This window comes from Mugil cephalus, chromosome 17 (assembly GCF_022458985.1).
Source record: "Mugil cephalus isolate CIBA_MC_2020 chromosome 17, CIBA_Mcephalus_1.1, whole genome shotgun sequence".
NCBI lineage: Eukaryota > Metazoa > Chordata > Actinopteri > Mugiliformes > Mugilidae > Mugil > Mugil cephalus.
The window spans coordinates 22,985,817-23,013,655 of record NC_061786.1 but is presented as its reverse complement, the minus strand read 5'-3'; the positions used below and the strand labels follow the sequence as shown (position 1 = coordinate 23,013,655).

The 27,839-nt window shown below is 43.9% G+C and overlaps 2 protein-coding genes, 1 long non-coding RNA gene and 3 other non-coding genes across 7 annotated transcripts; 5 read left to right on the top strand and 1 right to left on the bottom strand.

Moving 5' to 3' along the window:
- The first annotated feature begins 400 nt into the window (after window positions 1–400).
- On the top strand, window positions 401–21,265 carry arid4a (AT rich interactive domain 4A (RBP1-like)). 2 transcript variants are annotated; one of them, XM_047611734.1, is made up of 25 exons: window positions 401–533; window positions 2,318–2,368; window positions 5,929–6,039; window positions 7,946–8,011; window positions 8,121–8,211; window positions 10,761–10,840; window positions 10,953–11,050; window positions 11,729–11,861; window positions 12,452–12,531; window positions 12,680–12,756; window positions 12,889–13,073; window positions 13,168–13,240; window positions 13,639–13,733; window positions 13,947–14,044; window positions 14,407–14,638; window positions 14,750–14,985; window positions 15,092–15,253; window positions 15,998–16,079; window positions 16,469–16,676; window positions 16,768–16,830; window positions 16,914–18,581; window positions 18,664–18,768; window positions 18,867–19,019; window positions 19,114–19,260; window positions 19,349–21,265. In XM_047611734.1, the coding sequence occupies exons 2-25, from the start codon at window positions 2,363–2,365 to the stop codon at window positions 19,450–19,452; spliced, it is 4,353 nt and encodes a 1,450-aa protein (XP_047467690.1). In that variant the 5' UTR covers window positions 401–533; window positions 2,318–2,362; the 3' UTR covers window positions 19,453–21,265. The 2 variants fall into 2 exon arrangements, with proteins under 2 accessions (XP_047467690.1, XP_047467691.1); XM_047611735.1 differs by lacking the exon at window positions 401–533 and adding an exon at window positions 1,082–1,291.
- LOC125024308 lies at window positions 9,488–9,573 on the top strand. Its single transcript, XR_007114743.1, has one exon. It is a non-coding gene; the product is annotated as a small nucleolar RNA SNORD53/SNORD92 (small nucleolar RNA).
- LOC125024307 lies at window positions 13,779–13,858 on the top strand. The gene has a single exon (XR_007114742.1). It is a non-coding gene; the product is annotated as a small nucleolar RNA SNORD53/SNORD92 (small nucleolar RNA).
- Window positions 16,247–16,326, top strand: LOC125024302. The gene has a single exon (XR_007114737.1). It is a non-coding gene; the product is annotated as a small nucleolar RNA SNORD53/SNORD92 (small nucleolar RNA).
- Window positions 21,266–22,077: 812 nt separating the features above from the next.
- Window positions 22,078–24,113, bottom strand: timm9 (translocase of inner mitochondrial membrane 9 homolog). Its single transcript, XM_047611274.1, has 4 exons — window positions 24,008–24,113; window positions 23,386–23,434; window positions 23,092–23,187; window positions 22,078–22,580 (listed from the first exon to the last, which is right to left on the bottom strand). Exons 2-4 carry the CDS (start codon window positions 23,422–23,424, stop codon window positions 22,446–22,448), a joined length of 270 nt encoding a protein of 89 aa, XP_047467230.1. The 5' UTR covers window positions 23,425–23,434; window positions 24,008–24,113; the 3' UTR covers window positions 22,078–22,445.
- LOC125023768 lies at window positions 23,443–25,179 on the top strand. The gene is made up of 3 exons (XR_007114668.1): window positions 23,443–23,605; window positions 24,711–24,776; window positions 25,062–25,179. It is a non-coding gene; the product is annotated as an uncharacterized LOC125023768 (long non-coding RNA).
- Window positions 25,180–27,839: the final 2,660 nt, after the last annotated feature.

The following is a 27,839-nucleotide window of genomic DNA, read 5'->3' as shown; positions in this document are numbered from 1 at the left end:
GTATATGTGTAAATTATCTTGAGCATCGCGTACAAACATCGACGTTTAGCTGTTTTCCACCGCTTGTGTAGCCTCGTCTGTGGGGTAATGTTCACTCTGAAGATTTTTGAATGGAATTTAGTGCGTAGCTCTCCAGCACGTATCAGGGGGCGGGACTTCGTGTGATGTCGGCGCAGACAAGGAAGTTCGTTCAGCCAATAGGAAGGCGCGGCTACTGGGAACAAATCGCACATGGCCAATTGTGGTATTTTCGTGGACCTTTTTTCTCAAAAACTTGCTTCCTATTGGACAGCCACGCAGCAGTTGCCGTCATTTCCCTCGTGGCGCCGCGTTCGTATCGGCCAGTGGTGACGCTGCAATCAGCAGTGTCCTATCGAAATCGCGGAATCGCTCCGCCAATCAGATTTCTCCGTTGCGACTTCCGCTGTCGCAGCAGCCAATCAGGTGCCAGGAAACACAGCTCGGGGCTCAACAGCTTGTTGTTCGTGTATCGCTTCGCAGCCAGATAGAGAGGGGAAGAAGCAGCCACGAATGTAAGTATAAAACCTTCATATTCACCCCGGAACCGAACTAAAACTTTGACCGGGTACTAGTACCGGCTATCCGGCGGCAGAGAACCGGGCGAATGTCACTGAAGAGGGCCGGAGAGTGAGCTCGGCTTGTGCGGCGCTGGCTGTGAATTGAATGGCAGTCGTCGGCTTGTTTTTGCAGTGAAGAAATGTGAAGCTCCTGCGCCTTTGTGGACGGAGCTTATTAAATAAATAAATAAATATATAATTAAATAATCAAATGATCCGTCGAATGTCACGGATTCGGTTTTGGTCGGATGGGAAACTTCCTTCTTTAATTCGTCCTCGGGAGCCAAACAGGACGGACGCCACGGTCGCGAGCCGACGGTTTAAATCACCCGTACGTTCCACAAACTGGCGAGCTAGTTAGCCAAGTAGCTAAATTTAGCTCCGGACCGGGGAGTCCAAGTGAAACACCCCCTCGGTTCTAGTATTGTTGGGACTCTGGTTGGGTTGTGTAGCTAATACCACCCCTACCCCCCAGCAGCTGTTCGCTAGGGGGTGTATTTTGTTGTTTTTTTGGTGAGGGTGGCGGTGGCGGTGGTAAAGTTAGCCCAGCTAGCTGACATGACGGGCTGTGATGGCGACGTGACTCAGTGGAGCTGGGAGCGGAGCGGGAAGGAGGACTCCGGACCACCCCCCTCCACAACCCGACCTCAGCCCCCCCGACCCCGGCTCTCTGAAATCGGCTACTTCGGTGGAAGTAACCTGCTCTAAGCTAAGTTAGTGTGGGCTGTTTGTGCCACATATTTGATCCGGACTGAGAGAGGGAGGGAGGGAGGGAGGGACGGCGACACCGAGAATGTCTGAGCTAACACAACTCAGCGGCTAGTTGGGTTAGCTTAGCAGTATTTTGAGATGAAATATGCCTTTATTTTATCCCACAATGGGGAAATTCACCTTGTTAGCTTAGAGGCGTACAGAAACACTCAGAAAAAACATATATGAAAGATATATTACAAACGAGGCAGAATACAACTAAATGTAGATTCAACTTTATTGTCATTCCACATGTACAGCAACAAAATATAGTTTAGCATCTAACCCGGAGTTCAGTAAACACTAAGTACATGTAGCATAAACAGTGTGGTATATAAATGCCATGGTACAGGTTATTTTTTATAGCGTATGGTCTCACCTGTACATAGATTTAAATATGTAACTATTGTCCATATGCTGTAAAACCAACCTATACCAAACTGCTTATCTTCCACACTATTTATGCTACACGCACTTACTGTTTGCTGCATGTCTGTTTAGATGCTAAACTGCATTTAGTATTTACAGATGGAACCCTATGTACAGATGAGTGAGCAAAATATACACACTGACTGACTGAGGTACTATGAACATACTGTATTGTTGGATTTGTGCGTTAAATGTAAATTCCTTCCTATATATATATATACACACAGATTTTAGGATGCACACAGTGCAAAAATGCTGATATAGATATATACATGTACTATATGAGTATATGTGCAATTGTGAATAAGAGAGTATTGCACATGTAAAAGAATAGTGCACATATGTTGTTGTTGGTCTGATTGTAGAGTCTGACAGGAAAGGGGAAGAAGGACCCACGGTACCGTTTTAAGAATAATATAAGAGTAAGACATTATTGTTGTTGTGCGTGAAAACGGCTAAATACAGTTTTGTGATTTACAACTTTTCTGCACCACGTTTGTCCTCTGTGCCTCCACCAACTAAAACCCCGTCTCCCCCCCATCTGTTTTGTGTCTCCCCAGTGATCTGAAATCCTTCGAGCTGGACTTCCTCAAATAGCCGGAGAGATGAAGGTGAGTGTTTGACCTCCGACACAAGCTGAAGACGGTGTCCTCGGTCTGGACTCCCCGTGTCCACACACTCGTACACGTCCAACCTGGAGCTGTCCTCACTTTAAACTGATTGTCTGGGTCTGGTGCTTTCCTAGTTCCAAGACTCCATCTGGGTCCAGTTTATCAGCTTTGGTCTCAGTGTTGAGCTGCTGTTTACATTACTGCACATGGAGGTACATTATACCTATAGCCTGGAGCACATGTCATAGCATTTATTAGTGGTTTACTGATTACAGAGTCATAGTTTTTTTAACAGCTTTCAATCAACACATGCTGTTACCAGGTCCAGGATCTGATGCTGTGAGTTTTAGAGTAATTAAACAAACAATTTCATATACACCATAAATATTTCTAATACTGCTTCTCAAACCTAGGACCAAAAACAAATGAAGCAGCTGTAAAGGAAAGCCTGTTATTTAAAATTTGTCTTTACCTTTGAGCAGAATCAGCACAAAATCCTCTAGATGAAGCAGGACAGTAGTCTCCCATACTCGCTCGCTTGTTTTTTTTCTTAACATAAGTTTTGTTTTGCCGGTGGAGAGTAAGGTTTTAAGGAAAAACAAGCTCCTTAGATAAATAATGATTTATAATGATGCGTCTCCATCCCGGGACCAAAACCAAATATGTTTAGGCGACTGTAAACAAAAGCTTGTTAATTAAATTTTCTCTTCACCATAGAGCAGAGGAACAAGGGCTTCCTCAAAGTGTTAACTTCTGTTTCTGTTCAGCAGACGGGCAGCAAATGGTAATAAATGTTAAAATAATTAGCTATCTGTCAGTGTTACCTGAGGAAACCCACATCTGTAGAAGCAGACTGATGTTTAGTTTCCACTGTTTTGTCTGAAAGCAGAACTCCAGTTGTTACTCTTTTCCGCTCGCAGTCATGTTCAGTAAACCATTTTTATTTTGCATATCTATGATCTGTACCCTAGGAAGTAGAAGCTGAAGAGAAGGCTTCAGTTTTGTGCTGCTATCTGCTCATCATATTCAAAGTTAATTTTATTTTATGATCCCTAAATGCATTTAGGTGCACAAACATCACCCAAAACAGCAAGTGAAAGGGTCAGAATCCTCTTCAGGAACTAAAGGATTCACCTTCATTTCATTAACAGGTTTCTGAAACAGTCCAGACTTCATTTAAACCGTGATACCTGTTCATGCTGGCTGTTTGAATAATGTGAGGGCGGAAATTTGATTGTTTCTGTCACTGTTGCTCATAGACTCTTTACAAAACCAAACCGCTGCGAGTGGTTGTCTTCTCACATTTGCTGAACGTTTACCACATTTCTTTTCACATAAAGCCCTGCTGTTAATGCTGAGTCTATAAAGACAAGAGTCGCTTTCAATGAAATAATTTTCCCACCAGAAGAAGACGTGGCCCCTAAATTCTATTAGAGTGAGCACAATGTCACGACTTCACTGTTGATTTTGGCCCCTAATCCTGATTTAGACAAATTAGAATTTTGTTCAGTTTAGTCACAAAATACCTTTTTGTGTTTTTAATTTTCATGTGCTCCAAGAGTAAGTGAGGCTACAAGCTGTCACCACCTTTGTCTAATGTTACCATGGATACAGATGTTAATTAAAAATAAGTGTGGTGGCAGCGTCACAGTAGCACACAGCATCACCACAAAAAACTTTAGGCTCCTGCATCTTGGTCCCGCAGTAAAGAGCCTTAAATACGAGAACGTCCGACTGGTGAAACACATCATTTACAAGTTAAACTACCAGAACATTAAGTGCACAAGTGAATGCAGAACCAGAATGTCTTTATTGTCACCGCAAAAAGATATGTAACAAAATATGCAGTGCTAAGTTAAAAAGACAACAGGAACATCAACACAGACACGTGTTAAAATCGGCAGTGCTTCCTGAAAGGAGTAGCACCATTTCACAGTCTTACAGTTTTGCATTTTAATTCAACAATCTTGCAGTAAAACCTCCCATCTTGTTTCTTTAATCTGTTCTATTATTTTGACATTTTAATCTAGGCTAAATAACACAACCCAGTTTAACAGCACCACAAACTCCATCCTGCAAAATAATCACGTGTCTGAATCACCACATTCAGATTAGAATGAAATTAGTATTGCACCTAATGATCTGGCAAGTAAGTGTGTATTAACACGTGAACGTGTTCGTTCTGGCTTCAGCAGAAATGATCAGAAGAATCCGTTGACCAGAATTGTGACATAACCAAACCCCAACCCTCAGGCAGGGTTTCCAGACGTCTGTTAATTTGAATATTTTGTGAAGTCTGTCAGAGCTCAACTTTACAGGGACGCCTTTTACTTGTGGTTTTAAGAGTTGTCTCACCGTGAGGCGTCTGCAGGGTAAAGAAACCCATCGCCACCAGAGCTAAAGGTGGCCTCAACCAGAAAAGATGCTTTTATTATGACATTATTTCCTCTCAGTCTGACTAAAACTGAAACCAACGCATGGTGAACTCTGGAAGTTGAGGAAACTCCATTTCTTAAGGTTGCAAATCTTAAATCGGTCTCCGGGGTTAAAGTAAATCATCCTAATGAAGAAACATTAAATGTATTAATCTTGGAACGCTGAGGGAACATAATTTGTTCCCTTAATATTTTTTGATTTCCGTGCAAAGTCTGTTAGTTTCCTCTGTCTCATTATCAGACTGATCAGTTCTCTAATAACGCTGTTAATAAGAAGCTCAGTCCGTTCCTGTCAGTAATAATATATGATGCAAAGAAACAACCAAACTTTTCTACGAATGACACCTGAGACGAATAGATGCTACAAATCCAGCTGAAACTCAACAGATAAAAACTAAAATCAAGTTACCACACACACTCTTTTATTTCCAGATTAAATGATTTTCCATTTGGTGTGTGTAGAGCTGTAACAACACACACACTAACCACAATAACACTTCAGTAACAGTGTGATCTGAAACCAGGTCTGGTGTCAACACTGGTTTCATGATTCTGTTCCATAAGGTCGAGATACGCTGCCATAAACTCCACAACCCTCTCTGCAAGATTTGTCTCCAGGAAACTTTTCTCTTCTTTGAAACGTTGCAGCGTTCAGTCGTCTTCTTCGTCTTCACCTTCCTCATCACCTTCTTCTTCTTCTAGGATCTTTGACGCTAGTTCATCACCATTCAAACAGAATAAGAACGAGTTGTTTTGATACTTCAGGGACTTTAAAAATAACTACAACACATCAGTTGTCATGATTTTAAAATGCTTGTATGTGGCCTGATACTGATCAGGACGTCCCTCCTTAGAAAACTATTTTCTTTGACCATCTAACCCACATTTGAGTCAGTAAAATCAAACTTAAACTCCGTTGACATTTATCTGTGAAGTGGTTTCAGACTTGAGGTGATGAAAAATCAGGAACTGGACCTCAGGTTTTTCTCATAAGAGAATAAGGATGTAGCATCTCCTCCCACCCCTGAATCTGGATTAATCTGGCGCGTGGACTTGCTGCAGTGCATGCTGGGAGTTTGCACGCTAACGTTTGTGTGTGTGTGTTTGTGTGTTTGTGTGTTTCAGGCAGCGGACGAGCCTGCCTACCTGACAGTGGGGACGGATGTCAGCGCCAAGTACAGAGGAGCCTTCTGCGAGGCCAAGATCAAGACGGTTAAACGCATGGTGAAGGTCAAGGTGAGGACTCGCTTCAGATCCACTCACTGCCTCACATTTACACCGTCTGGAAGCGTCACAGGAATTTAACATCCTCAGCTGTGCACTCGCTTTGTCTTGTTTTCATAAAGAGTTAACGAGAGAAGTTCTGACGTAGTCGGCGTTTTAATTCACATGACTGCTCAGCTGTTAGTTTCTAGAGAGGAACAGATTTGTGTGCGGTGGTTGTTGCTCTGTGAATTAGAGTCAGAGCATGAAACATGAAACGTGGCTGATGCCAGACATGAAAGAATAATTGCTGTTTTCCCAGTCGAGATAATAGAGAAAAATATCCCGGAGCTTTCTGTCGGTTTTCTCTCTTAAAGGTCAGCCAGCATGACGTTTACTGTTTCTTCTTCTTCTGGTTTTGTTTTCCTTGTCTGTTCATTATTTATTAATTAGGTTAATTACTGGTGAAGTCATTCTAATCTAAATAATGATGGGTGATGAGCGCTTTATTAGAAACACCTGTGCAGTTTAAAAGCTCCTCCATTAATTCTGATCTTTCTAAAGCTGCTGTGGATGCAGGTGGTGGTGAACTGGACTGTTTCACAGAAACATGTTCCTCACTTTCCCATTCATTTAAATGTGGAACCCTTTTAGGTCAAAAGTTGTCTAATCTAAAAGAAATCTGTCTTTACTTTCTGATCCTACTAGTCTGAGCCTGAGAAGGTTTTACATCAGTTTTCAGACTGAACTCAGAAGTTGTGACCTTTTAATATCTTGCAGATGAGCTTTGTAGCCTGTAAATGTTCGACAAAATAAATGTATGATTAAATCAACTCAATCAACCTACTTCTGATGCTTTTGCAGTGTTGATTATGATGTGGATTTTTTATTCTGTGTGGTTTTAAAATGACTTAAAGGAGACACCTACACCCAAACCCCCGGGCTTTAGTTTCTAAGTATATTGGTTCTCCTGCCTCCACAGCAGGAGAAGTTACAGACTAAAGCTCTATTCGCACGGGACTAGTTTTACCTGAGGACGTTCTGTGATTCATGTGTCTGAGTTTCATGTGGTTCATTCACACAAGATAAACAAACTCTGCGTTTTACACAGGTTTATGATCCGTTGTTATGGCTCTGCTACTTTCCGTTTCACTCCACTCTGTGTCACAGACAGTTTTAATTACTTTGAGAATTATAATGGATGATAAAAATATATTTTTGATGCTATTTGTCCCAATGACCCGTCAGTATTTAAATCAGCTCCACCTTTACAGATGAACACATTAATGGTTGATTTAATTATTTCATCCCTGGTCTAAACGGGAAAATAGTTCAACGACATCTCGACTTGGAGCTCGAACATCTGTCCAAACCTTGAATTATAGCACATCCTTCATAATTCTTAAGTGGCAAGAGGCAGAAAAAAAGCAAATCAAACAAAAGTTTTGAAAAAGTAAAAATCCTAAACCACATGAATTAGTTTTATCAGAACCTCTGTGTTACCAGAATTATGGTTCAGGTGGTTTGACTCACACAGACTAAGACCTCTGTGATTATTACAAAGTGGAGATTTGTTTCAGGTAAAACTATAAAAACGAGTATTTTAAACCTGCAGAAACGTGAGAAGATGTCACCTTGGACTGGTGGAAGAATTAAAGTCCAGTGTGTAATTGATCTTGCTGAGGATTGAGACAAACACATCCAGCTGTGTCTTCCTCTTTTTTTTTGTCTAAAGTGCGTTTTGCAGCTGAAACCACAAACGACATTGTTAACTATAACCGGCTCAAACTGTCGCGCTGATCCTTCCTCGGCCTTCAGAGTTTTTTCGCTGCCTGTTTGTCTGGTTTCTATGTCCATGTTTATCCCTGTTTGTCTTCTGCCACCTCCTGTCTCTGTGGAAAAGTAATCAACAGCCCTTTATCTGCCTCTCTGTCTCCAGGTGACTCTAAAAGGTGAAAGTACGTCCCAGGTGGTTCAGGATGACCAGGTGAAAGGACCTCTGAGGGTAAGATCTAGTTTGGTTTGTTTTCTTTAGACTGAAACTGCTCTTTAAACGGGCGGGAACCTTCTTAAAGTCTGATGAATAAGTCGCTGTGTTGTGTCTTGTCTTTCAGGTGGGATCCACTGTGGAGGTGAAGACCAACGAGGGTTTATGCAGCGAGGCCGTCATCAGTAAGCTGACGGACGCCAGCCTCTACACCGTGGGTGAGTCCTCGTTAAACCACTGATCTTCTGTGGAGCTCAGGAGTCAGAGCTGGAAGCAGAGCTTTAACTTCCTCTGCCTCCCCTCCTCTTTGGCTCTGGTTCATACTGGGCCTCACTGGGCATTTACTTCCCACAGACACCACAGGAGAGTCCTTTCAACAGTTCAATTTGCTTCAATTTCTTTCGTCGTCAGACCTCAAACACAACCGGGTTTGTTTAAAAGCTGCTGCGACTAATGGCAGCAAACACTTTGTGTTAGCATCTCCAGCAGAGGAAGCCGAGTAGCAGATGGGACGCAAACACCGGCTTAAAGAGCAGCCGACGTTAGCGGAGACGGTAGCCGAGTTTACATCGAGTTTACATGGAGTTACAAGGTTTCAGGCCAAGATTTATTCCTGTCTGATGTTTACATGAACCACTGCTTTTAATCAGACGTGTGACTGATCAAAGATGGACAGCTCATCTGCAGCAGTTGCTATTGTTTTTACACTTTTGGTTTGTGAAGTTTGTGGGTTCATCCACTTTTACTGTTGTGTTTTTGAGCCTCGTAGTAGCCGCTCCTCATGGCTTCCAGCTTCAGTCCGTCCCGACTCCTGTGAATTTTTGATGACCTTTTTAAATAGTTCAATATTTCTGTTTTTTCCGCTGTGTAAGCGTGAGATAATGTCTCGTTCTTTCAGAGTTGTTATTAATAACAAGCTCTCCAGTTGAGGAAACGTCACTTGAACGTCACCGTACATTCATGTCGGGACAGATGCTCAGACAGAACGGAGCCGGTAATATTCTGCTCCTCTGAAGCCCAATGACATCTCATTTGGTTTGGGCCTGTTTATTCTGACTGAGGTGTTTATATAGAGCATTTTTATTCAGTTTGTGCTTCTAAACCGGTTCTAATTGGAATATGTGGCTCCATGTGAACCCATCCACTTTCTGACCCTGTCACATATGACAGAAAAAGGCAACTGTGATGCTTAATGCTAAATATAGAAAGGAAAAATATCTGAGAGAAGTTTGAGGCTTTGTACCAGTGTTGTAGTGACGGCGTAGACGGACTCTGAAGTTCATTAGGAGGCGTCGCTAAGTCGTCCTCCAACCAATCAGAGACTGAAATGACCAGCAACTGATTTCTGTCCATTGTTCCAAAAGGTAAATACAACTGAAAGATCGTCTAGTTTCACATGAATCTGTTTAAATGTTAGCAGCTACGATGTTAGCGTGTGGTAGTTTCCTCTGGTCGCTGACAGGACGACTGAGGCGGCTGTGATTGGCTGTCGGGGAGGAGTGATGATGCTGAGAAACGGTTTCGCCTAACGAGCTGATGATGTCTTGTGATGTCACTTCTTCTCTTGGCTGTCTGACCGATCCGACCGCCGCCTCCGTATGTTGAATGAAGTGGCGTCTGGCATAGTTTAGTTTGACCCACACGTTATACTCTCACATGCCTGTTTTATTTATATACTTTCAATGCTTAAAATAAGTTTATTTCCTTTTGTTTGGTTTAGTTGTGTATTTTAGTTGAGTGAAAGGAACTCTGTGTAGCCTTTGCTGTCTACATGACAATGAAGAATCAGCCAGACCAGTCCCACCAGCCAGGTCGTATGTTCGATCCCCTCGGTCTCCAGTCATTTACTGTCCTCACCGTCTCTGCAGACAGGCTACATCCGTTTTTAGTTGGGTTGGGAATCAAAAACCAGTTCTTGAGTTTTTACAATGCATCATAATAATAATAATATATGAAGCTCCCTCCTTTTCAGGCTTGGCTGCTTTTCATTAAACCCGACGTAGGTGACGAGGCTTTTTCACACGGGTTGTCTCGACTGTAGCGCCCATGGTTTTACACGTCTCCGTGAACATGAACGATGAACGTGCTGCTGCTGGTGCTGGTGTTGTGATGAAAGTGAAACTGATCTTTGGGGATTCTTTGTTGTGTCTGAGCTGCTACCACATCTGGTCTGTTCCGGGATATTCTCGTCGCCTTCATCACGTACATCCACCTCTACGCTGAACCGGGTTCAAACAGACGCGACGTGTTCAAACACCGGTTTGTGTCTGTGTGACACGGCGTCAGGTTCAAAGAACAGCAGCACTGTGACCTCAATGAAGGCCTCATTTATACACCAGAACTTATCAGGCTTATTTATTTATTTATTCATAGTTCACTGTCCACAGTCCTTCCACACGTCGTTCAGACAGATGTTATGTTACTCGTCTCACCACAAGTTCATAAAAATAACACAGAATATAAACAGAATATAAATATTTCTCGACCTCCTTCTGTCAAACTGGTCAGACTGGACATTAAAGGGCTCAAATGTTCAGGTTTCATCAGAATAAAGTCAGAATAAAGCAGATCAGCTTTTTAAAAACTCTTTTTTTATATATATATATATATCTTCCACATTTATTGTGTTTTATCTCTTCTTTATCTTTGTTTCTGTGTCGACTCTGTTCAACATTCATTGTTTTTAAAAGTTCTCATTAAATAAGTTGACATTTTGTGTGAGGGAGAAACGTTTGGTTTAGTCTCTGGATCTGTGTGTTTGTTCCAGTGTTCGATGACGGAGACGAGAAGACTCTGCGCCGAACGTCCCTGTGCCTGAAGGGAGAGAGACATTTTGCAGAGAGCGAGGTGAGTCATTTTCTAGAGGGACTATTTCTTCGGCTTGTGTCCTTCCACCAGAGAATCTCTCTCAGCACCGTAAATGATCTGAGGTTAACTCTGACTTCACTCTCTCTCGTAGACGTTGGACCAGCTGCCTCTGACGAACCCGGAGCATTTTGGGACTCCGGTCATCGGCAAGAAATCAAATCGTGGCGGACGCCGTTCGTCCCAGGCTGTGTGAGTGGCCGTTTATTAAACTTCACACACATCAAGCTGAACTCATTTAAAACTACAGGTTACATAGAACATAAATCAGCGTCGCAATTCACTCTGTACCGAAAATGAAAGTGAGAACCTGCCTCCTGGATGTTTGCTAATGTAGCATCCAGCTAATAATAAAAAAGATGCAACAAGACATATGTATAACAAGACAATAGCTCCAGATTTAGTGGTGTAACTGTACAAGTAGTGTAGGAACCTAGTGTTAGAAGTGAGAACTGGACTAGCACCGGGTAGTAGGGATGAGTCTGGTTCAAGTTTTATCTGATACTGGAGCCAAACCGATACTTAAAGAATAAAAACATACAAACTTACCTCCCTTGTTGCAGATCCAGACAAACGTTTGTCCTTAGACATTTTGGAGGTTCACTTCCATCCATGTAGGTGAAAAACTGATGTGACTTTACGTGTGTTGTCGGAGCAGCAATAGCGCTAAGGAGGCTAAGCTAATAAAAAAACTCACTGGCACCAAATGAAGCACCCAGATCAGTCTGGTTACTACTGTTAGCATCAGCACCGTTAGCATCATGGTAGCTAGTACCAGTATCCATCCCTCCTGGGTAGTGATGGCATGTACTGCGGTTATATCGGGTTTTGTTTACATGCATCGATCCTGACTTTCCGTCTGCACCTCAGGGCTGACGAAGAGAACGAGTCTTCGTCCAGCGAGGATGAGGAGGATGACAGGAGGAGGATGAACGATGAGCTGCTGGGGAAAGTCTGCAGCATTGAAAGCGCCGCGGAGCCGTCCTCCTGGTTACTGGCTCTGGTAAAAACACAAACAAACACTGTTCATTCGTTTTCTGGAGCCTGTCACAGCTGTGAGGGGGCAAATAGGCGGGGTCCACGCTGGACAGGTCTCCAGTCTATCTCAGGGCTAACGCAGAGAGACACACAACCATTCACACTCACACCTACCATCAATTTAGAATCAGAGATGAACCTAGCCAGGATGTCTGGTGCTCTGGCTTCCTCCCAGCGTCCACAGAGAGAACATGCAAACAGAGCGAGCTCCGTCCATCCACCGGAAAAATACAGTTTCAAAAGTACAACATGCATGTGGATGCAAAGGTTCACATACTTTTTCCAACATCTAAATGTTTAGATGTTGTTTTCAATAAAAACATGGAAACATTGAGTTTTAGAAAACTGTGTTTGTCCCTGGGGGGTAATTAAGGACTGAGAGTTAAAAAAAATGGCTTCACATATTTTTTCTTGCAACTTATTTATGTTCTGATAGTTTCACATGAGGGTAACCGAGGCAACCAGAGATGAAACCGCTCTGTTTGTGGATTAATCAGGTGATGTGACGCATGTCGCGCTGTAGAGGACTCACTCCGGTGTCCGTTTGTCTCGCAGGTGGTGTCTCCGAGCTGTAACGATGAGCTGATGGTGAAGAAGGATCAGTGTCTGGTCAGGTCGTTCGAAGACGGCAAGTTGTGAGTTCAGTTAGTTTTCCTTAGGGATGTCATAAATACTTGCACTGATGAGGTGGATCTGTTTTCTCCACCAAACTTATTTTAGTAGATTAACTGGATTCTCCAGAAACCAGAACCAGAGCTTTCTGACTCTCTTTGTTTCTTGTAGTCACACTGTCCCGAGGAGACATGTCCACGCCGTCAACACCCACAGCATCACAAAGTCTGAGTTCTCCCACAGGAAAGGTAAACTACAGCTCCGACAATGCACCAGGGCGCTCATACACAAGCCACCAGACCCTTCTTCTGCATTTATCTCTCTTCTGATCTCTTCCCTTTCCTTTCTTCTTCTTCTTATTTTCTCTCCTCCCTCTGCAGGGTTTGAAGCAGCCCAGGTTTTCCTGAGGAGGAGGATCATCCCAGAAGCCTGGAAGATGGACATGAGTCAGATCCTCGACTCGTCCTCCAGCGACGATGACGAAAATGAAGAAGAGAAGGAGAGTGAGGAGGAGGAAGAGGAGGACGAGGAGGAGAAAAAGAAGAAAAAGCACATAAAGGAGGAGGTTAGACTTTGATCCACGCTACCAGAGTTGGTTTTTAGCTTAAATAATATGAATTTTTGTTTAACCTCCCTCTCTTGTCTGTTTGTCCGTCCAGCCGGAGGAAGAACCAGACCCAGAGGAGAGGGACCACTTCCTGCAGCAGCTCTACAAATTCATGGAGGACAGAGGTGAGATAGTTGGGCTTTTACCTGTTACCTACAAAATAATAATATCGGTATTTCCTCCGTGTGGTTGTGCAGTGAGTCCTAAGGTGTCTCATATTAACAAGCCTCTCCATTTTTTACTATTCACATTAGTAACAAACATTGTTTTTGGAATAAAATATACTTGATCTTGTTATAGTGCTGGTTAACCCTAAAAATGCGTAAGCTGAGATTATTGCTCACCACAGAAGCAGTTGAATGCAAAAAAAATACTGGAGGAGGATTCATTTTGGAAGTAGTTAACACGTTTTATCACCCTCCACCTCAGACCATTAACTTTATATTCACAGTATCAGTTCATTCTTGTTTTTGTACGTTGCGCTGGTTTGTTCTGAGAGTCTGTCTGTGCTTGTGTTTGTCAGGGACCCCCATCAACAAGCCTCCGGTGTTGGGTTATAAAGACCTGAACCTCTTCAAGCTCTTCAGGCTGGTCTATCTCCTGGGCGGCTGCCACAAGGTGAGTGGGTCCAGACAGAAGGTCACACTAGAGGATGAGACGGATCTGAGTGATGATGCTGAGAAAGGTTTCGCATGTTGGACCGAGGTCCCGATGATGTCACTTCCTCTTGGCTGTCTGACCAGAGCCTAACGAGCTTCACCGTCTAATCAGCCGATTAACGAGGCGATCAGGTTTTTAATTAACGTTCTGGGTTTTCTGTTCGTTTTTTAGATCGAGTCTGGAACCGTGTGGAAGCAAGTTTACATCGACCTGGGGATCCCCGTCCTCAACTCTGCTGCGTCCTACAACGTCAAGACGGCCTACAGGAAGTAAGAGAAAGAACTACAGGCTCAGATAACAACAACTTTATCATCAGACAATATCACCTGCTTTTAATTCATTAAAATGTGCCTCCAGCCAGAACTGTAGATCTGATCTCAGTCTGTGTGTAAACAAGCAGCAGCGCCACCATGTGGTCAGTAGAATAATGTAGCAGCTGCTGCCTCTGATGGATCTCTACCTAAGGGAAGGAAGGATCGGGGAAAGAAAGAAAGGAGGGAGGAGAAAAGGAAGAAAGAAGGGGAGGGATGGAGGAAAAGAAAGAGGGAAGGAGGGAGGAAAGGAATGATGGAGGGAAAGGTTGGTCAATGACTCTTTGAGGCTTTCGTTGACCTTTGACCTGTTTCGTCAGGTACCTGTACGGCTTCGAGGAGTACTGCCGCTCCGCCTCCATCACCTTCAGAACCATCCATCACAACAACCCTCGCCCGCCGACCACACCACCCAGTCAGAAGGCGGAGGAGCTCAAAGACGCCGGCACACCTCAGATGAAGGCGGAGCCTGACGACGACAAGAGGGAGGAGGCGGAGTCTGAGAGCGAGAGCGACAAGGATGAGGCGAAGGAGACGCAGATGTCCCCGAGGGTGAGAAACATTGACTGACTGGTAAAAAAGACACTGCGCCACCTGGTGTTTGGGTGGAGTCTGTCTGCGTAGCACTAAACATGAGGTGTTACTCCTCCTGTCTGTGTTTAGGGGAAAAGGAGGTGCGTGGGGAGCAGGATGAAGGTGGAGCGCGAGCTGAACTCCAGACCAGAGAAAAGTGGAGGAGGAGGAGGAGGAGGAGAGAACAACGAGGAGCAGCACAGAGAGATGAGACGACGCAGCAACAGAAGAATGGACGACTCAGACAAAGGCTCTGAGGACGAGGAGGACGATGATGAGGAGGAGGACGATGAGGACGAGGAGAGGGAGAGGAGGCGAGGAGAAAGGTGAGCCTGGTTTACGTGAGTTATAAAATCACGCTTCAGGGTGTAGTAGTAAAGACGTTTAGAGGTTTCATAACTTAATGCTCAGCTCCTGTGTTGGTTTTGTCAGGAGTGATGAGGAGGAGGATGGAGACTCTGTGACGGGGACGAAGGTGAAGGTGAAGTACGGAAGAGGAAAGACTCAGAAGATCTACGAGGCTCACATCAAGAAGACGGACGTGGACAACGGAGAACAGTTCTACCTGGTTCACTACTACGGCTGGAACGTCAGGTCAGTTTTCACAGGAACCTGCTAACAGTGGCTCATCCTAGCCTCCCAGCTAACAGCAGCCTCCCAGCTAACAGTAGCCTCCCAGCTAACAGTAGCTCATTATAGCCTCCCAGCTAACAGTAGCTCTTCCTAGCCTCCCATCTAACAGTAGCCTCCCAGCTAACAGTAGCTCTCCCTCGCCTCCCAGCTAACAGTAGCTCTTCCTAGCCTCCCAACTAACAGTAGCTCTCCCTCGCCTCCCAGCTAACAGTAGCTCATTCTAGCCTCCCAGCTAACAGTAGCTCATTCTAGCCTCCCAGCTAACAGTAGCTCTTCCTAGCCTCCCAGCTAACAGTAGCTCTTCCTAGCCTCCCATCTAACAGTAGCCTCCCAGCTAACAGTAGCCTCCCAGCTAACAGTAGCTCATTCTAGCCTCCCAGCTAACAGTAGCTCTTCCTAGCCTCCCATCCAACAGTAGCCTCCCATCTAACAGTAGCCTCCCATCTAACAGTAGCCTCCCAGCTAACAGTAGCCTCCCAGCTAACAGTAGCTCTCCCTCGCCTCCCTGCTAACCGTAGCTCATTCTAGCCTCCCAGCTAACAGTAGCCTCCCAGCTACCAGTAGCTCTTTCTGTTTGCCCATTTGAATAATGAGTGTGAAGTACCAGCAGGTTGTTGGCTGTGGTCTTTGTAGTGTATTTAAGTGCATTAGTTTTGCGCCCCCTGCTGGTGTCTGAGTGTCCTGACAGGTGTGTCTGGTCCTCAGGTACGATGAGTGGGTGAAGGCTGATCGCATCATCTGGCCGGTGGAGAAAGGAACGAAAAAACGCCAGAGGAAGAAGGTGAAGGTGAGACGTCACAACAGGAACTGAAAGGATGTTGGTGTTAAATTAAACCCTCGACCATTTTTAGTGTCTGCGTATGTTCCTCCAGCCGATAAACAAACACGATTTCTTTATATTTAAATTGTTGGTCAGGGGTTTACTGAGTAGCAGCACGTTTGTGTTGAGTCTGGCCGGAGTGATGATACTGAGAAAGGTTTCGCATGCTGGACTGAAGTCCTGTGATGTCACTTCCTCTTGGCTGTCTGACCAGAGCCCGACTGTCCAATCAGCTGCAGTGGGAGGGGCAGCGTTAGATTAATGGGATTTATTTAATGCTTTAAAGATAAAATACTGTAAAACAGCAAAAGATAGAATAATAAAATAAAGACTGCGTTCGTCCGTCTCCTCGACAGAACAAAGACAAGGACGAAGAGAAGGACGAAGAAAAGCTGGGAGCGATGACGGCGGCAGCAAAGCCAACGGGAGCAAAGCGTGGTCGTCCTCAGATCAGAACCACGGGCTCCACTGGTCGCAGTGTGTCCAAAACCCCGAGCAATGAGGGACGGTCCAACGGCAAGAGCAGCAGGATGGACACGTCGTCAAACATGGCCAACGGAGACAGTAAGATTCAGACATTCAGACATGACACTGACAGCGCTCAGACCGGTTTGTTCAAGGTTTTTAAGTATGTTTGTTTGTGTCCTCTCTGCAGACACTCCTCGCAGGAGAACCAGGAGGACATCCGGCATGTATGACTCAGACCGAGCGTCCAACGGTAGGAAGACGTCTACTTCCTGTTTCCCATCATTGATCAACTTTGCTGATCAATAACTAACCAGCTTCTCTTTCACCCTGCAGAGGATTCTGGGAACTCCTCAGATGACAGCGACTCAGAGGACCCGCCTGACAAAAAGCCATCGCCGTGGCGAGGGAGGGCAGAAGCCCCGCCCTGTCAGACGGAGGAGGACGAGGAGGACGACGAAGAGGAGGAGGAAGAACCAGAGGGGGAGGAGACGAGTGAGGTCGCTGACGTCCCATCGACTGCTAACGACAACAACAACAACGCAGCTGCTATTTCAACAAACGCTCAGGCCCCAGCTACCGCCACCAGGACTCCGAGTCCCAGCATGCCTCAGGAGAAAGCTGACACAGCCCCGGACCAATCAGAGAAGAAGGAGAAGGAGCAGGGGGAGGAGTCTGCACAGGAAAACGCAGTCATGCCGACTCTCCTGGACACGGAGAGTAAACCGTCTCCTGTTACCAAGACGACGACTGTCCAGGAGAAAAACAAATCGTCTCCCGGACAGGAAGTGGACACGTCTCAGGCGGAGACGTCCCCCAGCAGGACGCCGCCTTCGTCCGACAGCATCAGCAAAACTCCTGAGCAGCAGCAGCAGCAGCAGCAGCAGCAGCAGGTGTCCTCCTCATCGCCCGCCGTCACAGAGGAAGAAGACCGCTCCTCTGCTCTGTCCTCCCCCAGGGTCAAAGGTCGCAGGTCCATCGCCAAGGAGACAGGATCTGAAACTCCTCCCAGAATCCCTTTCTGCATTCCCAGCCCCGCCCCAGCCACAAGCCCCTCCCAGACGGCGGTGCTTCCGTCTCCTCCCCGCAGCGTCCTGAAGAGAGGGGACGAGCCCATGGTTGTCCTCCACTGTCTCCAGAGACTCCCCCAGGAGTCCCCCACCGCCGACTCCGACACCGACTCGGCCACCGAGGAGGAGGAGGGGGAGGAGGAGGAGGAGGGGGCGGGGAGCAGCGTGGCGCTCAAACGTAAAGCAGCAGAGCAGAGATCGGCAGAAAAGAAGCTCCGTCCTAATAGGAGGCAGGAGGAGGAGGAGCAGCAGGAGGAGGAGGTCGCATCCCCCAAAACCGCCGCCACCACACCCAAGATGGCTGCCTCCGCCTCCCCCAAGACCCTCCCCTCGCCGCTCCGCTCGGAGAGAAGGAGCGAAGGAGTGACGAAGCCCGAGGAGAGGCCTCCTCCAGCAGAGGAGGCGCAGAAGGAGGCGACGGTGGAGCGACTGACGGGTGGAGCCATGAAGGAGTCTGAGGAGGTGCGTGCTGGGACGCCTCCCGTCTCTCCGGCCGCCGCCTCCGCCTCCCCCGCAGAGGAGATGGAGCCACAGATGGGCCCCGAGGCTCTGGTCTGTCACGAGGTCGACCTGGACGACCCCGACGAGAAGGAGAAGCCTTCTCCTTCTCCTTCAGCCGAGCACATCCTCCTCATGATGAGGGAGCAGACGCTGCCTCCTCGCCTCCTCCATTCAGCCCTGCCCTCCGCGCCCTCCCCGCACCTCCCCCAGGCTCAGGTCAGGCCCTTCTTCTCCACCTCCACCCCGAGCTCCACCCCCTGCCCCGGAGAGCTCCACCCAGACAAGGGTGCCCCCGCCAAGGAGGCGGTGGTGGAGGAGGAGGAGCGAGGAGCGGCGAGGGGGGAGCAGGAGAGAGACTCTAGCCCCGGGTTTGATGGCAGCGCCTCCTCGTCCACCACCTCCGTGCTGTCGCTGCAGGAGAACAAGGACCGAGGTAAGAACGGAGCTCAGGGCGGAGCCAGAACGCAGCCGTCTGATTGGCCGGTTCCTAACCCCTGTGCCCTTTGACCCCTCAGGCCAGAAGAGGGTGACGGACTGTAACTCGAGCCCGTCGGCCAAGAAGCAGAAACGGAACCAGAAGCGGCCGAACACGCCGGGGAAGGTGGAGAAGAACGGAGCAGGTGAGCCCGGAGACGTTCCCGCCCCGCCCCCTTTTTTTTTTTTTTTTACAAGTCGTCGGCCATCTTTGTTTGACGTTAAGCTCTTTTCCTCCCTGCAGGTCACAGCAGCGACAGCGAGGACCAGTCTCGAGTCTCATCCCTGTCCAAGTCTCAGAAGCCTCGTTGTCCTGGTCTGTCGTCTCCGTCGTCTCATAAAGACAAACAGAGCTTCCCGTCGCCACAGCGCACCTACAAGTGGACCTTCCAGATCGGTACGAGCTCGGATTCACATCATGAAGCTGAAAACGTGTTTGTGAATGAAGAAATAATCTCCTTCCTCTCTGTCGTCTTCTTCCTCCTCCTCAGATGAGCTGGACAGCATGTCGAGCACCGAGAGGATCTCCTTCCTGCAGGAGAAGCTGCAGGAGATCAGGAAGTGCTACATGAGCCTGAAGTCGGAGGTCGCCAACATCGACAGACGCAGGAAGAGGCTAAAAAAGAAGGAGAGAGAAGGTGGGAGGAGCAGGAGGCGCTGGATGTTTCTTAGTTAATGGTGGAAAACAGTTTTCAGTGTCCTGACGTCCCCGTTTGTCTCCTTCAGTGTCGAACACGACGGCGTCGACCTCGTCGGGCTCCTCGGACACAGGTATGAGTCCGTCCTCGGCGTCGCCCACTCAGAACACCGTGGCCGTGGAGTGCAGGTGATGACACGCCCACACAGGCCCCCCGCACCCTCCTGTTCAGCCCCTCCCCTTATCACAGACTCCGCCCACTCGGCCATCTCCAAGGACGCGACGGCGAACGTGTAAACAAACCTCCCTCCAGTTTGTAGCCGTCAGCTTGGACGGTGCGGTGGCTGATGGAAACGCCGCCGCACGGTGGAGGGAAGGCGCTGCCCTTAGCCCCGCCCCCTCGCCTGTCTGACTTCCTGTACGAGGAGAAAAACATCTGCTCGCCGTCTGTTCAGCCGCCACAGAGCTCTCCTTCCTTCCTTCCTTCCTTCCTTCCTTCCTTCCTTCCTTCCTTCCTCACTGTTTTTGTTTTTTTGTTTCTTTCCATTTGTTGGTTCAAATTTAAAAAAAGACAAAAGGAAAAAGTAATTTCCTGCTGTGAGTGTTTTGGTCATTTTTATATGAAATCAGAGATTTTATTTTGATAAAAACAAAAAAAAAATATCCAAAAAACTTGCGAGGTCACAGCGGGAGAGAAAACGAGACATTTCTAGGTGAATTCTTTTTGTTCTTGTGTAAAATAATTAAGCTGAAGCTGCAGATCCTTCGATATTTATTAAACTTTTTTAAAGCTTGTGTTTTCGTATGGAAGATCAGTGCTGCCAAGAAAGAAATGAATAAAAACAGACGAAAACTAAGATACTGACCAGCAAATACCTCCATTAGAAAATTTAATGTAGTGTTTTGGGTTTTGTTTCAGAATATTCCGAAAGAATAATTTTTATATCTTAATATTTTTGATATATTTGCAGGAAATTCTAATTCTTATTTTCATTTATTATAATTAGTGTTGTTTACTGATCATTTTGACCGAAAAGTTTAATATTATTCTGATTTAAAACTTGAAAAGTTGAAATAGGTTTAAACTGGTAAAATTCCTGTCTTGTTATTTTAATTTCACGTCATTTTCATTTATTAAACTTCAACAATTTGAGGATTTCTGGTTTTGTTTACGGCTCATTTTGACCTTAAGTAAAAGTCGAATTTTAATAGTTTAATTCTGAAAACGTGTTTTCATGAGTCTGATTTGAATTTAAATGTTCTGATCATTTTGTCTCGGGCTTAATTTTATTTGGGTTAATGGTAAAAGATTCGTCATTTAGATTTAATTTATAATTCAAGGACAAGTTTAGGATGAAAACGTCTCAGTTCTGGAAAAAAATAACTGATAAATCAAATTTAAAAGATATTTTTGAAACAAAAATGTGAATAAATTTCACATGAATGCACTTATGAGCACATGAAATTATTTCACTAGTCGCTGGTAAACGTTTAAGTCTCTGCTTTATGATTTACAGTTTGGTCAGAGTTGATCTTCCATACATCAGCTGCTCTGCTGCTTCGTTTCTTCTTCTCCCTCTGGTTCTTTCTTCTTCTCTGGTTGTTTTTCTTCTTCTCTGGTTTCCGTTCGGCTCGGACAGACGGCTGCTTTTCTTTTCGCCTCTCCCACGTCTATTTGTGTTGTACATAAAAAAAAAAACAAATACAAAGAAAGAAAAGAGTAAAACCACACCCTGTATTTGAGGACTACATTTTACACACCTGTAAAGAATGATTTATAATATTTTTTAAGAGAAGACTGTTTGTACTGTTGTATTATGAACTCCTCGGTTGTCGTTTTTTTTTTCTTCTATTTTTTTTTCTATGTGGTGTTTTTGCCAGCGGCGGTTTTGAGAGCAAAGACTGTAAATACAGAAAAACACACTTCCTCCAGAGAACAGAAGCCATGCTGGAACTGTGTTCACAATAAGCTGCGCTCTCTGTTTCTAATAAAGGTTTTAAATATGTTTCCATTCTGCAGCTTCGTCTCATTTCAGAACCTCCGGACGTGACGGTGCGTTCAGGCGCTGCTCGTTAGCCACAGACCTGCAGCGATAAAACTGTCCCGAGTATTTGCATCCTTCATAATTTTCTACATTTCCGCTTGGAAAGTTTTCCTGAAAGTTGATAGAACGCGATCAAACACATGAAGCTGAAATATTAAACGTACACATTTGTTTACGAAAATGAGCCAATATTACATATCAGTGATGTGTTTCTAGGATTAAGACATCCGTGCCACATGGGGGCGCTAGTGTCCTGGTTTGGGCCTGTTCTGCTGCATCTGCTCATCATTGATGGACCAATGAACTGTGAATTCTACCAGTGAACTCTGAAAGAAAATGTCAGGACATGAGTCCATGAGCTGAATGTGAAGAGAAACTGGGTCATGGAGGAAGACAAGGAGCCAAGAACACCAGTGGTTCTCCAGAAGAACCAGATGAATGTTTAGGAACAAGTCAAAGTCCTGACCTTCATCCAGTAGAAATGTTGGAGCATCAGCTGATGAGAGGAAACCACCAACATCTCACAACTCAGCTGGTTCTGATCTGAGCATCAAACTCCAACTGATCAGATGTTTCCACATTTATTTATCAGACTCACAAACTGGAGACGAGGACTCACTTCGTTTCATAACAGATTTAGATTCATTGATCATATATTCAGGATAAAAGCTGTTGTATTGTTGCTCTGATAGTAAAGGATGTTTTATGTTATATCCTTCAGTTAATTTATCAGAAAATGACCAAAATAATGTGAAACTGACTTAGACCAAATGTCAAGCTCAGAATTATTTATTGTGATACAAAGGTAAATGTTCATTAGGCCACTTCTCCTATAAATAGTATAATAATAGTTGAGTGAATGTAAATACTTTCAGGCAAGACAACATCAGTTCATAATGTTTAATTTAAAAAAAAACATTTTAACATAAGGAAAAAAAACTAAAGAAAAATGTCAAACACCTGCTTAAAACCACATTTCCCATGATGCTCTGGAAGAAGCTTTGTTCTTCTCCTCAAGCTTTTTGAGTCCAGCAGTTTTACATGAAATCAAAACGGTATCAGGTTCAGAGTCTGTATTTGTGGTTGACCAGGTTCAGGACCAGGATCAGGACCAGGTTCAGGTTCAGGTTCAGGTTCAGGTTCATCGCGGCTGTCCCAGGAGTCCGGCTTTAGCAGCGAGAGCCTCGTTCTGCTGGATGTGATACTCCTGGAAACGCATCGAGATCCGCTGGGTCATCTTCAGGTACTTCTGTAGGCAGGACTCCGAGCAGCTGGACTGCAACCGCAAATAAAATGTTCAAATGTTGTATGTTAAATAAATAAAGACTCGCCACATAAAACCTGAGGAATAAACATCAACTACAACTCCCAGAGTGCACTCCACTAACTTTTTGAATGGGCTGAAGGCCAGAAAACACACACAGGATTTAGTTTTTCCACTAAAAAGCCACAAATGGACCAAAATGAGCTCAGTTCACAAGAAATAAAAAGCTTTCTGTCTCGTGTGATTTATGAATCTGTTTTATGAGAGAGATAAAGATATGTTATTCCTACAAAATGTTCAACTAGAACCTGGATTTATTGGTGATATATTCAAGATGAAAAATGGTTTTATTGTTGCTCTAATGTCATGTTGAATTATAATATAGCTAAAATTGTACTGATTGGTTAATTTATCAGTAAACTGCTCCAAAATATTGTGAGAAAAGGGGGAAAATCCCCTTTGAGAGGCTGCAAAAATAAATAAAATGAATTGGTTTGCTAATTTTTTAATCTTGGTTCTTTACCTCCTCAGGTTTCACGTCTCTGGTGGTGAAATCTTTGACGCAGTCCATGAAGCAGTTCTCCGTCACCTTGTTATAAGTCCCCAGAAACTCCTTAAACTGAAAACAAGCAGCGTTCAGGTGAAATTAGGAACAATGTCACACTCCCTGACTTATTAATGTTAATTTCATTTTCTGGAACCATTTTATTCCGCTGTATTTAAATATTGAGGCTGGAAATGACAATATACATTATTTTGAAAGACTTTAAGAGTATTTTTAATAATTCCGCAGTAGACTTTGAAAGAAACCACTTACCTGTTTGATCTGGTCGGACTCGGTCACCTGCACCGCCATGATTCAGACTCTGTGGGGGTGAAAACGCGGAGACAATCAGGTGTCCTGCAGCCACACCAGACCCCATAACACTTTTACCACTTTTAAGGTTTACTCTCTTATCGCACAGTCCTGTCTGCTAAAAAATCCCAATGGCACATTTTTGGTAAATCTTCAGGTGAATCGGCATCACTCTGCAAAGGTGTCCTTCAACTTATTCCAGATAAATTTAGAATTTTTCCAGGTTAATTCTGAGTTTAGTGTTTGGTCTAATTGGCATAAGAATCGTTTAAAAAATTCCAAATAAATGCAAATGACAGTTAACGAATACAAAACAATATAAAGAGGATATTTAAGAAACTGTAATACATTTCTAATAAGTACATATTATTATATGAAACACATTTATGTTACTATATTTCTCCTCCTGTCGGACGCTAAGCTAACAGCTAGCTAGTTAGCTTCATATTCCCGTTACCCGTTCCGATTTCTTCGGGGTATTTGTCTTAAATTTCTTTCTCCACTCCTCTGAATAGACGCCTGCAAATAGTAGACGTGTGTTAAAGGCTAAATTAGAACGAAAACATGTGTTTTTAAATTTTACCTGTGTTTGATGTGGAAATCCTTCCTGCAACGGACTGAAGGGCATGTGAGCGCAGAGAGAAAGCGAACCGCAGATTCAACACTTCAATCAAATACTTAATAATTAATATATAAATAAAGACATCAAATAGACACATCAAATATTCATTTTACTATTAATCCAATTAGTATGTGTTTTTATGTTAACGTTGTTCTAGTCCAAATATTTAAAATGGTTTAAACCTGAAAGTGAGAATATGACGAAAGTTGCGATCAGAAACCAAAAGTCGGACAGTGCGCTTCGCGAATAAACGTCCGGAGAGCAACAAGCGCACAATAACACAAAAGTTCCTAAATGAATTAAAACTCCAAATACCACTCAAAAAAGAGAAAAAAAGACAAAAAGGACACAATAAAAATTTAAAAATAACAAGAAGAGCGTTTAAGCCTAAAATATACAGAACATACAGCTTTTATATGACAGAGACACAACACATGATGCATTCAGGAGCAAATATCATTTCATGTAAAATAGTGTATTTGCTTCATGTTTTCTTCTCCGTGTTGTGTGTCCAGTGTGTTACATGTGTAATAATTCGCTACATTAATTCCTTATTAATATTAATTATTATTAATTATTATTATTATTATTATATTAATATAATAATATTAATATAATAGCTCTTTGTGTCAGCATGTGTTTGTGTTTTCTTGTTCTTGTTCAGGGTTTTCTCCATGATTTCTGCACTAGGTGGCGCTGTGACATCAGGAGCAGACCTGCTTTGTTAAAGGTGCTTCTAATCTTAATCCACTTGGTTCCTGAACTTAATATTATATGTATATGCATGTATGTTTTTTTTAATTAATTCATTTTGGTTATGAAATGTTAAAATGCTGAGTATTTTATGATGAAGGTTCACATTTTCTCAGAATAAAATATACAGAGAAGTTTCTTAAGGGTTTAAATTGAATGTCTGAAAGAACTTATGTTTAAAAATCTGATTAAAATGTCCAGGAATAATTAGAAAAGGACAAAGTGTACGTGATAATGACCTGAAGCCGTTGTGTCTGTGCAGAGAGACGGATGATGTGTCCGTCGGTGGCTTCCTGCCTGCGGATGTGAACCATCTGGACCGTGGAGGTGAATACAGAGCGAGAGCAGATTCCTAGAAAGCAGCCGGGTCCGTCTGAGGGAAGCAGGTGAGTTCAGAGCGAGGAGGCTGCTACAGGTTTGTCAGATTATCTGATGATCATCGTTTACTGTCTGAAAAACAGAGGCTCCACTCGGGCCGATGTAATCTAGATGTCAAGCTTTCACTTACGGCTCCTCGTTTAACACAATTTCTTTCAGTTCGGTGCAATCAGTCCGTTTCTTCCACTCTTCAGCCTTTTCCGTGTGTAAAATGTGACTTTACTCAACAATGAGCTGAGGACCTGTCAGTAATAGAGTGGCTGCTCTGAAGCCTCTGAAGAATTAAACACATCGTTTAAAACCTTCAAAGAAACTAAAAGCCTGAGGTGAATCTCCTCTTCTCCAAAGGTGCTCGCGTCTTTTCTGATTCCATCTTGTCTGATCTGATCTTGTCTCGTCTTTTCTTATCTTATCTCATCTCACCTTATCTTGTCTTATCTCGTCTCATCTCGTCTCATCTTATCTTATCTTGTTTCGTCTATTCTTGTCTGGTCTGGTTTAATCGTATCTTTCCTTGTTTTGTCTTGTCTTGTCTGATCTGGTCTCATCTTTCCTTGTCTCGTCTCATCTCGTCTTTTCTCATCTCATCTTGTTTCGTCTAATCTTTCCTTGTCTCGTTTTGTCTGATCTGATCACGTCTCATCTTTTTCTTTTCTCATGTCGTCTCATCTCTAATGCTCTGATTTTCCTCTGGATTTTTCCATTCCCGTCACATCTGGATGCTGAAAAGCTTCTTTTGTGCTTCAGAGAACAATGACGACAGAAAGAAAGGAAAAACCTGAAGCCTTTCTGAATTTACTTTTTCCAACTTGTGCGAACCTCCTCCTGTTCTATTGTCAGAGACGGAGCAGAGGCAACAAAGAGCTGAACAATGTCAGAGAGAAGCATTAAAGTCTCTGTCAGTTCAGCCTGAAGAGGAAAAATAAATGTGTAATAAAGATTAAGGCAGAAATCTAGTAGCTTCACCAATAAAGTCAAATGAAAGGAATTAGAGCTGCGTCTCGTTTGCCTGGATGAATATTCACTCTCCTCGTTTCCCCCGTAAAGCCCCGAGGTTTTTAAGGGAGCGTTTATTAGAAGACAGCAAACATTCCTCGGGGTTCCGACCCCGCGCTGTAATAAAACTCTGTTTACTGAGTCAGAGCCGGAGTTAATGAGACTAAACGGTCGGGATGAGTTCAGACGAGGAGACGGAGCCGGTGGGAAGATCAGGGAGAGAAAGGTACAGAAAGATTCAAAGACTCAAAGTTTAAAAGTTCAAAGATTCAAAGTTCAAAGTGTAAAGATTCAAAGATTCAAGAGTTTAAAGATTCAATAGTTTAAAGATTCAAAAGTTTAAAGATTCAAAGATTAAAGATTCAAAGTTTAAAGATTCAAAGATTAAAGATTCAAAATATCAATAGTTGAAAGATTCAAAGATTCAAGAGTTTAAAGATCCAAGATTCAAAGTTTAACATTTCAAAAGTTTAAAGATTCAAAGATTATAGATTCAAGAGTTTAAAGATTCAAAGTTTCAAAAGTTTAAAGATTCAAAGTTTAAAAATTCAAAGTTTCAAAAGTTTAAAGATTCAAAGTTTAACGTTTCAAAAGTTTAAAGATTCAAAAGTTTAAAGATTCAGAGTTTCAAAAGTTTAAAGATTCAAAGTTTAACGTTTCAAAAGTTTAAAGATTCAAAAGTTTAAAGATTCAGAGATTCAAAAGTTTAAAGATTCAAAGTTCCATCGTTGACCAGAGTTTGAGGAAATTTAACGAGAACAAAAACACCATAAATGAGTTTTATAAACCTGAACTGGTCCCGTCTCCTTTTGTCCCGTTCTGTCTCATCTCAGTTTTCCTAGAGAGGAAGTTAGTTTAGTCCTTTAAGACAAGATGAGACGAGACAAGACAAACCTGCGTCTTTATTCATCTCTTATGGATTTAAGTTTATTTAAGTTCCTCTTGTCAGCGCCTCCTGCTGGTAAGTGACAGTAAAAGCAGGCGGAACAAACCTTCAGCTCCAGTTTGACTCAGAATTTTCCTCGTCTCTGTCTGTGTCCAACATTTTAACCGTCCTCCGTCCTGTCGTCTTCCTAATCTCTCTCTTCTTGGACTCAGGGTCGTGTAGATATGAAACGTTTTATTGGAGGTAAAAACGGGCCCAAGGTTTTAATGCTAATAAATCACACGAGGACCTTCACACTCAGAGTCTGTCCACTGTCCACAGTAAATGTCTTTCCACCGTCCACCTCGTCTCATCTCGTCTCACCTCATCTCCAGATCAGCGTTCGGTCTCTGGAGTCGTCTCATTCATTCATTTAAACTCACTGTAACTTCTCAGTCTGAATGAATTCATTTCATCTATTTATTCCTTTTTAATTGCAGTTCACGGTTGCCATAGGAACGAGAAGAGTTTGGGTTGAAGTGTGGGAGTTAAACTACGTCCGTCCAGAGGAGACAGGTGAACAACCTCCACGTCGCCATGGCAACGGAGGGACGGACAGATTCGTCCTCTCTGCGTCTCATGTCTCGTGTCCTTCCAGAGGAAACTCCATAAATCACTGGGACGAGGAGGATGAAGAGTTCAAGGCTCCTCCTCCTCTTCTTCTCCTCCTGCTCTTCTTTTCTTCTTCTCCTCTTCGTCTTCCTCATTTTTGTTCTTATAATAATTCTTCTCTTCATTCCT